The sequence below is a fragment of the Rattus rattus genome, chromosome 12 (genome assembly GCF_011064425.1).
Source record: "Rattus rattus isolate New Zealand chromosome 12, Rrattus_CSIRO_v1, whole genome shotgun sequence".
In the NCBI taxonomy this organism is placed as follows: Eukaryota; Metazoa; Chordata; class Mammalia; order Rodentia; family Muridae; genus Rattus; species Rattus rattus.
In genome coordinates this window covers 50,848,988-50,859,751 of record NC_046165.1, presented here as the reverse complement: position 1 = coordinate 50,859,751, position 10,764 = coordinate 50,848,988, and the positions used below count along the sequence as shown (strand labels likewise).

The window sequence follows — 10,764 nt, the reverse complement described above, 5'->3', positions numbered from 1 at the left end:
TTATTTCAATTTTTAAAAAATAGATATTTTAAATTTAGGTACACCTTCAGGGTAGGAATGAAACATTTAAATCCAGTTGAATTTAAGCTGGGCAGTGGTGGCACATGTCTTTAATCCAGCACTCAGGAGACAGAGGCAGGCAGATCTGAGTTTGAGGCCAACTTTGTCTACAGAGTGAGAAGAGTTTCAGGAATACAGAGAAACCCTGTCTAGAAAAAAAAATCCAAACTATTTTATACTATTCAAATAAGATTCTGGTATATGTGAGAATATACACCATAAAATGACTATCTTAACTGGTATTCACAATTAAGTTTCTGAGATCATTAATAATTGAAAACATTTATTATAATCCCATACCACACAGACACACCTGAACATCAGGTGAATTTTATGGAAGGTTTTAGAAGGCCACCATCTCACGCCATCACCTGTCTACTTGTGACTTTTTTCTGTTCTTTTACGGGACTGGGTCTCCTTGTTTATATAAGGTGCCCAGGCTAGTCTGGGACTTGCAGTCACCTCCCTTTACCTCTTACTGTAGTTTCTCAAAACAGTTACTTTTAACTTTTTAGCTACCAAGTAGTTAACATCTGTGCCTAAGATGTTTATAAAATTATTAGTTTTAGATAAATATTACTGCAAACATAGTAATTATTACAACATTTAAGAAACAGTGTAACATAAAAGTGAACTTGGCCCTCTATTGAGCACAGTTAACATTTTGAAATAGATTCTTACTTAGTACATGTACCAGGCATGGTGGCACATGTCCCAGTACCTGTGTGGCAGAGGCAGGCATATGTCCCAAGGGTACTAGGCCAGCTGACATTGATGCTGGGTTCTAGGACAAGCAGCAAGCACTCTTAACCAATGAACAAACCTCCCTAGACCCAGAAGCCTAAGGACCATACATTTATCATACCTGAACGCAAACATTTTGACAAGTAAGTAGGTATAAGTAAGAGAAGATGAGATTTATTGTAGCACATTATAACTTTGAAAAAAAGTTGAAAATTTAGCAAACATCACAATTCAGTATTTTAAAAGAGCAAACTACAAATGTTAGAGATGTCGGTTCACAGGAGTGAGCTAATAAAGAAAGATGAGCTGTGGGCCGGTGCACTCACGCGGGACCCCTTTGGGTGCCATTTTTTTCCTATATTCTTTGTATTTGTAATGTTTTTATCTTGGAGATGGGGACTGAACTGAGCCTCGCAGATGATCTACCACTGAGCTAAACGTCCAGCTCCCCCTTTGGTTTGGATGCCTTTATAAAACCTTAAAAATCAGATTTTATTTTTTAAGCGCCTATGAAATAATATTTAACACTAGAAAATTAAGATCAGGAAAGTTTATTGACCATATAATAAAAATCAAATGCATGTTAACATAGTTTTTATAAAGTACTCAGTGAGAAAGTCATTTTAGATTTTTGGCAAATCTCTTCAATATCTGACCCGACAGAAGGAAGCTGGCTTCCCTTACTGCCTTTGCACTTGCCCATCATGTGTAAAGCCCTAAGTTCAACCCCCCAGTATCAAAGCAAAGCAACCAGAAAACTAATGATGCACCAGCCACTTAGAGAGAGGGGGATGTAGCTTGAATCAGCGTCAGGGCAGTCAAGTCAGGATTGGGAGTTCAAGGTTATCCTCGGCTACAAAGTGAGCTGGAAGCCAGCCTGAGATACATGGGACTGAATTAGAGAAGAAGTTAATATCTGGCCATTATAAAAATAACTGAGCTGTGCAGGCACAGACCTCTTCAACCATGTTTGGGCTGTGCACAGGAGGTGTGGCCAGCACTCCCCAAACATCTCCACTGGTTTTGCCCTGATCAAAAGTTAGCCCATGTGAAACGAATACTGCGTAAAGAACAAGATTCACAAGGCGAAAGGGTTCACGTGGCACCTGTACAGGACAGAGAGATGGCAGCAGTGAAAAACCGCCTCACATAAGAGCACAGCAGGGGCCTGTGCAGCAGAAGGGCCAGTGACTGCCCAGTAACAGAAACTACATCAGCCAGAAAACTATGCTATGCCTGACCAGAGAGATGAGGGCACACGCAATCCAAGCCCGGACACATCAGGATGAATGGGCTGGTCAGAAGCTTTAGTGTTAGCTAAGCCTGATGTGTCAGCTTTCACAGCAGACAACATGCAGTTCCGCATGCTGTTCTGTGAGACATTTCACTGCTCAATCTCTTACAGTAAACTTACAATTTGCTGGGGGGGGGGGGGATGGAGAGCAGCCAACCAGCCTTTGGCTGTGATGCGCTGGAAAGCTCTTGACCTCTAGGAAATCCCCCACAGCACTACCCTGTGTAATCCCAACAGGCAAAGACCCCAATCTCAGGCTCAGAAAGGGAGATGCAGAGGACCTGGCCGTTAGTGGGATCCACAGCTTAGTCTCACATTTACCATGGATTCTCTCAGATACCAGGGGGTTACAGCCTACTGCTTTTCTTAAGCTCTCTAGCTACACGAATTGTCATTTAAAAATTCTATTCAAGTGACTAGAAGTGAAAAGGAAAACCGTCAAGCATGATGAATTTTGCTGTTGGCACAATGCTTTTGAACTTGAATGGCCATATTTGAGTTCCGACCTCTATTTGCACTAGAACAAGGCAATCTGTTTCGTTCACCTCCATGCAGCTGACAATGGTAACTACACAGTGCAGAAAATGAACCACACGCTCCCTACACATCTTATTTTATGTCTCAAGACAACCCAGCGACTCCCAGGGAAGAAGTTCTTAAGGTTTTTGAATTACAAGTTCTCCTGAGACTGCAAATAGACCATTAACCACAGGGCTCTGGATAAAATTGAGTTGTCCTGAAACAGAATTTTTCATTTACTGAAGTTTTTTTTTTTTTTTTTTTTTTTTTTTTTTTAATCAAGGAATCTTGGTGTCTTTTCAAGGTGCTTTCCTCTGTACCCTTCCAGGTGGTTCAGGTCCTCTTTAAATGGATCATAGCCTTGCTCTTTTAGACAACGGAGAGCCCAGAAAAGCTGGTCCAAGGGAGGAAACTCTTCCCAGGGAACCCACTCCCAACCTAGAAGAGAAAGAGACGATCAGTCCACACAGATGGCAGAAAGTGAGGGGTTTGCACTTGGTGAACTAACCTATCACATATTCAGAACACAGCTGAATTTACAAGCGACTGCTCACCATTCAAACCTACAGCAATGTCTGGGCTAGCGTGGCTGGGCAAATAAAACCCACATTTAGAATGAGGAGCCTGGGAAGGGGAGGGAACAGTGATGGAGAAACCGTGGACTGTTTCTCGTTTCCTTGCTTGAGAGCGGGTCGCATGCATCGAAGCCTTCAGTCCTTACCTGAACTCATCTGAGGCGTCCAGTGTTTATAGATGAGGGGAAACGGCCCACCATCAGGTAACTTGGCCAAGGTCACAGAGAACTGTAAGATCAAAACTGGACCCCCCAGACTATGTCTAAATTGCATTACAGTCCGGATTCCCATCAGGTATACAGAAGGACTGCTGGTAGGTAAACACAAGCCTAAAATCATCGTTCCTCCAGAACTTGTGAATTGGGTTCTGCCAGGAGGAGCCTCCACTGGCCTTATGCCTCTACAGCTCAGGGAGTGCAGCACTAGCTCGGTCCGAGGCTAGCGAGCATCCACTTCCCTATAACCCACCCCACTCTACACTTCCAGGAGGTGCTAGCTAACAGGCTCATCACAGACTACTTCTTGAAAACCGTCAAGGCTTTCCCCACCTTTCACTTAGCCTGTGTTGTGTGTTTTGAGTCTGTGCCTCCCCTCCATACACCTCACTTGGCCATAGCATCTTTCAATTTCTCCAAATAAGTCTTTCTCCCTAACCATGGAGTGGTCCAGTTTGGTGGTCTCTCTGGGCCCTCAGTCATAAGGACAATGCAGGGACCATTGCAGGAATACAGGTTGCCTGTATCTTATATCCCTTGGGATCTACGTAGTTCCCCATCTCTACACTGTCTCTGTGCTGCTGTCACAGGACAGCTTGCAGACATTCATTCCACATAGTTCTGCAGGAAGGAAGTCTAAGATCAAGATGCTGGCAAGACTTGGTGTCTGGTGATGGCCTATTTCCCAGCTCATGGGACAGCCACACTCCCTCTGTATCCTTATACGGAGGAAGTGGTGAGGATCTCTCTGGGGTCTCTATCATGTGAGCACTAATTCCATGTGTGGGCTGTCATGCTTGAGTATGCAGTGCTCAATGCAGTCTTGTGGTGAACAGTGGATCCAAGCTGTGGCTGCTGCTATTTTGAGAGGTGATGGGAACTTTAGAGCGAGTGGACTGTGTACAGCATCATGGAGGTGTGCCTCTGAAGACTTCGCCCTGTTCTTCTCACTCTGCCTCAGTCCTGCTGTGAGGCAAGGAGGTGAGGAACCTCTACTATAGCTCCTCCAGGACATTTCATTTCACCAAAGGCCCAGAATCAACAAAGCCCAGGCCCATGGGCTAGAACTTAAGAATTCAGAGCTAAAGGATCTTCTTCCCCTTGTGCTGCTAATTCTGGACATTTTGTCACAGCAGTACATTCTAAACTTTGTCCTCCAAGTCCCAAAGATCCCCCCTCCTGTCACCATCACCCGAGATCAGAATTTCAACATGGATTTTTGTTTTTGTTTTTTGTCTCTTTTTGAGATGTTATCTCTGTATGTAGCCTAGATAGCCTGGAACTTTCTACGTAAACCAGGGTGGCCTCAAACTCCCAGAGATCTTTCTGTCTCTCCTCCCTACCCCCTAAGTGCTGGGATTAAAGTCCCCATTCTTAGCTCCAACACATGATTTTTTGAGGGCACAGACACAAAGAGAATCCAATTCTCTTCACATGGCAATGATGCTCTGAGGAATAACACCTCGTTTTATCCCATTCTCTTACTTTCATTCTTTTCTGGTTCCATATTCCTTGGTTCTGACTCGTGAGTCACGTCCACCTCTCCTTTCATTAATATGGTGACATAATGGTAATTCTCCTTCTCAACAAAAGTATTTACCACCGAAGCAAAGCGCACATTTTTCAGGCGAAGCCCAGCCTCTTCCCAGGTTTCCCTCTGAGCACATTCTTCCCAGGTCTCACTGGAAAAAGAAACACAGCCTGCTCAGTGTTTGCATGAGGTGAGATTCCTGGTTGGAAAGTTGTGGTATAAAGTAAAATCAACAGTAATTAGTTTATGCTTTAAGATGATAAAAAAAACCCTTCCATCTAAACATTATGCATATTCTATATTTAGTGAAGACCCAAACAGCTTTATGTTAGACAAAACTTAACATTTAACCACCAGCATTAATTCCCAGGCCTGGAGATAGACTTAGGCAGTAAGGGTGCAGTTTAGTGTGTCAGGTAAGAACCCAGGCTTTCTCTGCGGGGTGGTGGTACAGGCCTTTAATCCCAGTACTTTGGAGGCAGAGGCTGGTGGTTCTCTGTGAGTTTGAGGCCAGATTAGTCTACAGAGGAAATTCCAGGATATCTAAGACTATACAGAGAAACCCTGTCTCAATGCTCCCTCCCCTCAAAAAAACCCAAAACAAAAACAACAACAACAAAAAAAAATCCATTATCACCACCAACAAGACCCAGGCTATCGAGTCAACTGTACTCAGGGAAAAGGGAAACATTAACTTTCTTAAGGGGTTGTTGTGTTTTGAAAGTACATTCAATGCCTTCCTCATGGTTCAAAATTGAGCCATTAGGCAACGGAGAAGGATGTGATTCTTGTAAAGGGGCTTGTGAAGCTTGTGCTTCCAGGCCACACAGGAAGTACAGATTACCTTCACGAGGAAGGAAGTTGTCAGCCTGGTAATGTTTCCCTTCCCTATGATGGACAGCCAGTGAATCAGCCATGACACAATCCCAGCACTCAGGAAGCTGAGGCAAGCAGATCTCTGTCTCTTACAAATAAATAAATCTATTAGATAATAGTGACCCAAGATAATCACGGAAAATACGAGGTCTACGATTTTCTTTTAAATAGTCTATAAAATCAAGTATGGTACTTGATAAGGTGTAGGAAGGCTTGAAGCTTTACCTTCCAAGTGTTTTATATTACTATACATTACTAAAGGAAACCACACTGGATCTGAGTGATTAAGATACTTTTATTTTAAGCCACACACTTTTTTTTTTTTTTTTTTGTGCACAGTCAGGGTTTCTTCACGATTGCATAGAAACTGACTTCACTATTTCCCCTTGTGGGACTGACACATCCACCTCGCAGAAGCGGCGGGACCAGTCTCACAAAACTGATGTATTTCAATCTCATGGGGCAAAGGGAAGAGTCCCAGTTTTTCATAAACATCCACTTTCTCAGTAAGCACTAAGAAATACAAACGACTTCCACCGGCAGCCAGGAGAGGGCAGAGCGAGGACGTATGGGGCCCGGTCCTGGAACAGCGGCCCCTCCTGGCGGGATCCCAGAGGACACCGGGGCCACAGAGAACACAGGGAACTCAATTGCGCACTGACGCGCTTCACACGGACCGATTATGTGGTGCGGTCTAGTGATATTCCCGAGACTTCCGCTTCCCCGAGGTCGTCCTCCTCACCCGAATTCCAAGTGGCCCCCAGGAAGCTGGAAACTGCCGGCTCCAAACGACCCTTTCCTTTTCCCCAGAAGGACGCAACGAGGATGCTCGCAGCTCAGCACCACCACGCCGACCCCAACTCCCGGCCGCCGCCTCTGCTCCGCGTTAGTGGCCATAGCGTTTGACTGACCCCGGAAGTGACGTTAATCTCCGCATGAGCCTTCAAGTTTACGGGAACTGCCTGGAGCCCCGCTTATTCTGGGTGTTTTGTCTCAGAAGTCTCAGAAATCAGCTGTTCACTGGTGGATAGATCGTGTAGGAACAACCCATACAAATAACTGACTTAAGAGTACTTAAAGCTGATTTGGAGAAGTAAATGAGACTAGTTAATAAGTTCCGCTAGGATAGATTCCTATTTTAGAGAAAAACAAATTTTACTAGATAAAAATATACACCAATTAAAACTGAAATATGTAAAGAAAAACTTGGGGAAACCAGCTGTAACAAGTTTGACCTCTTAAATCTTTGGATGGGTGGGTTTATTTTATAAGTATGCTACTAATGTGTGCATAATTTTAGAAATCCAATAGTACAAAATCCTCTCCAAGAACACTGTCCCGTTTAGTCCTGCTTCCAGAGACAGCTTTAACTCTTTGAAATGTTAGTTTTTATATTTCCACATATATTTCTAAGTGCATACTAATTTTACATACTAAGTAATTGTCTTAGTGAGGGTTTCCATTGCTGTGAAGAGACACCATGAACAAGGCAACTCTTATAACTAGCATTTATTTGGGGCTGACTTGCAGGTTCAGAGGTTCAGGTCATTATCATCAAGGCAGGAAGCATGGCAGCATCTGAGTACTGGAGGAGCTGAGAGGCCTACATTTTGTTCCAAAGTCAAACAGGAAAAGACTGGCTTCTAGGCAGCTAGAAGGGTCTCAAAGCCCACCCCCACAGTGACGCACTTCCTCCCACAAGGCCAGACCTCCTAATAGTGTCACTTCCTGGCAAAGTATATTCAAACCACCATAGTAATCCATTAGAAAGTTGCAATATCCATTAAGTATGCTTAGCAAAGTCCTAAGTTTTACCGATCAACAAATATGCAAATGAATAGACTCTTTGAAATGAAAGACGCAAATAATTATTTTTAAAAGTGTTGACTATCTTCATTGGGAAATTGCACACTAGAACTCCTTTGAGATGCCATCTTACCCCAGTCAGAATGGCTATCGTCAAGAGATTTGACAACAAATGTTGGACAGGTTGTGGAGAGAGAAGAGCCCCTATTCAGTGTTAGTGTGGTGCAAACTAATACAGACACTACGGAAATAAGTTCGGCGGTTTCTAAAAAACTTAAACACAAAACTATACAACCCAGCATTTCACACCTGGACATACATCCAGAGAATTTCATACTCTCTCTTGGGGTTCTTTGCATCCTTGCGGTTTATGTTCTATATGTTCTATAACAAGGGTATGGACCACCCTAGTTTTCCATCAATGAGTGAATCTATAAGCAAAACTTGGTACATATATGTAGTGATTTGAATAGGTTTGACCACCATAGACTCATGTGTTCTAATATGCTTGGCCCAGGGAGTAGCTATATTAGGAAGCACGGTCTTGTTAGAGTAGGCGTGGCCTTATTGGAGGAAGTACGTCACGGTGGGGGTGGGCTTTGAGACTCTCCTGGCTTACTGGAAGATAATCTCTCCTGGCTGCAATTGGATCAAGATGCAGAACTCTCAGCTCCTTCTCCAGTGCCATGCCTGCCTGCACACTGCCATCTTTCCTGCCATGTTTTCCTGCCCGAACCTCTGAACCTGCAAGCCAGCCCCAATTATTCCTTTATAAGAGTTGCCTTGACCATGGTGTCTGTTCACAGCAATGGAAGCCGTAACTGAGACAATAAATAACATGGATTCTGTTCAGCTCTAAAGAAAAATGAAATTTAAATTTTTGCAGAAAAAAATGGAAGGACTTGGAATCTATAAAGTTAAGCAAGGTCACACAATCTCGGAAAGAGAAAACACTGCATTTTCTTCCTTATGTGTGGACTGTAGCCCATGTCTGTCTATATATCTGTAAACAAATTACATGGAAGGACAGTAATAGGCATGGAGGGGTGATGAGGAAGGACTGAGTGGAGGTAAAGGACCCGGAAGGTATAAGAGAGAAAGTAAGGTGAGTTGCTTTTCCAGTTCTATCCTGCCGCAGTTTCCTAGGGTTTTGGTGGTGGGTAAGTACATCTGATGGTGTGAAACCCATGCCTTCAGAATTGTGGCTCCGACAGTACAGGGGCTCGCTGAGCTGCTACTCTGGCAGTATAGGAATCCACTGAGCTGTATGTACTCTGGGTGTGGTCAATTTTGGTGGAAGTGCAAAATGGAGCAACCAGTTTGGAGAGCATACTGTGTTGCATAAAAAGCCATTATATTCGTGTGTCGATTGGATGATTCCATTGCTGGATGACTGACCGTGACAAATGAAAGTTTATGTTAATACAAAGATATGTGTGGGAATATTACAGTGACTTTATTTACAATTAATAAGGTGTTACCCTAGTGGTGAATAAATAAATTAGCTATGGTGTATTCATAGATGGAAAATTACTGAGAAACAAGGAACACCATGTGGATACCATCAACTGTGTAGGGAAATCTCAGTTCCATTATGCTATGTGAAAAAAATTAGATACAGAAGCTGGATAATTCCAATTAGAAGGTAATCTGAAATAGACCAAACAGCCAATAGCCACAACCAATAGATCAGTGTTTGCCTGAGAGGTAACTGCAAAAGAGCAGGAGAGATTTTTCTGGGATTTGAAGTGTCTATGTACAAACTATGATGTTAGTAACATGACTGTATGTTTTAACTCAAAGGACTTTGTTATATTAAGGGGGAATTTGCTGCATTTGTATTAAACCTCAGTATAGCTAGCATTTTTAAAAGCCAAAATTTAACCTGCAGAAAGAAAACGTCATAAAGTGCTCTGCCAGAGAGGAGGGGCAAGGCAGTGTAAAGTGAAATGTCTAAAAATGTCAAAAAGTGACCCTGGGGGTAGGATTGTGTCTGTGAAGATTGTATTTCTGAGGAAAGTAACCTTGGACTGTCTCTGGGCCCTAGAGAATTTGGAATTGGGGTTGACAATGTCCACAGCAGTAGGATTCTTGTTAAAAATGGTAGGTTGCTCTTAAAACAGAGTAAGATGTTGGGGGATAAGAGGAGGTGACCGGGTGAGGAGAACAGACTGTAACATTTAGATTAATTCACATTTAGATGTTAGTATCAGGTTTTCCTATATTGTACTGTAATTCTGTTTTACTTTCCAAAGTCTCCAGTAAAATTTGATTATCTGTTACAGTCTTGTCTTAACTGAGCTTCGGGAAGTTGGGTCTACTTCGCATGAAAGAATGACTGAAGAGGAGCATCTTCCCAGAGAAGTGTGAGGGTCAAGGTAAAGATTCTTACCTCAGCATCCCCAGTTCCCAGAAAAGTGCCCCACATGTGTGCACACCATTAAGACCCCCTGAATAAAACCACCCTCCTTTACCCTAGTGTAGTTTCCATAGTGTAGTGTAGTTTGTGTGTAGTTTCATTGCATTTGCTCAAACAAGTGATTTTCCTGCAAACTGTATGCTGTATGTAAAAGATGGTGGGAGTCACATGAAGTACAACTGGTTGTCGATGAGAAAGATAAAGTGATGTTTAAAAAAAGGTAAGAGAGGCTGGGCAGCTGGTGTAGTAGATAAAAGCACCTGCCACCAGTCCTGGTGGCTCTACTTTGATCCCCAGAACCCAGGAGGTGGAAGAAGAGAACCAACTCCTACAAGTTAAGCCTCTGACCTCTCCGTGCTCCACCTCCATAAACTAAGTGAACACAACAAAAAGTTTTTAAAAGGTAAGAGAAATGGAATCTCTTTTAAATGTTGCTCAGTCTATAAGAATCCACACCCCGTAAGTGTGGGATGATGTCACAGGTGAAGCAGGTACAAGGTAGAATGAGGCCTGTGATTGGATGAGAAAGAAGGATGGGCCGGAGAAAAGATTTGAAGGAAGAGGAGGAGATAGGAACAGAAGAGGGGAGGAGAAAGAGAGAAGCTGCAGCGGGACAATATGGAGGCTGATGTTAAGATTCCACGCTGTACCTTTACAGGTTGTTATGAATGTTCTTAAGGGATGGATGTGTATTGGGCTTTGTATGTTTAGGTGGGCAATTATAT

General features: G+C 43.2%; 1 protein-coding gene across 1 annotated transcript; it reads right to left on the bottom strand.

The window, feature by feature from the left end:
• Positions 1–2,882: 2,882 nt before the first annotated feature.
• Positions 2,883–6,744, bottom strand: Nudt15 (nudix hydrolase 15). The gene is made up of 3 exons (XM_032917854.1): positions 6,557–6,744; positions 4,893–5,089; positions 2,883–3,055 (listed from the first exon to the last, which is right to left on the bottom strand). Exons 1-3 carry the CDS (start codon positions 6,709–6,711, stop codon positions 2,892–2,894), a joined length of 516 nt encoding a protein of 171 aa, XP_032773745.1. The 5' UTR covers positions 6,712–6,744; the 3' UTR covers positions 2,883–2,891.
• Positions 6,745–10,764: the final 4,020 nt, after the last annotated feature.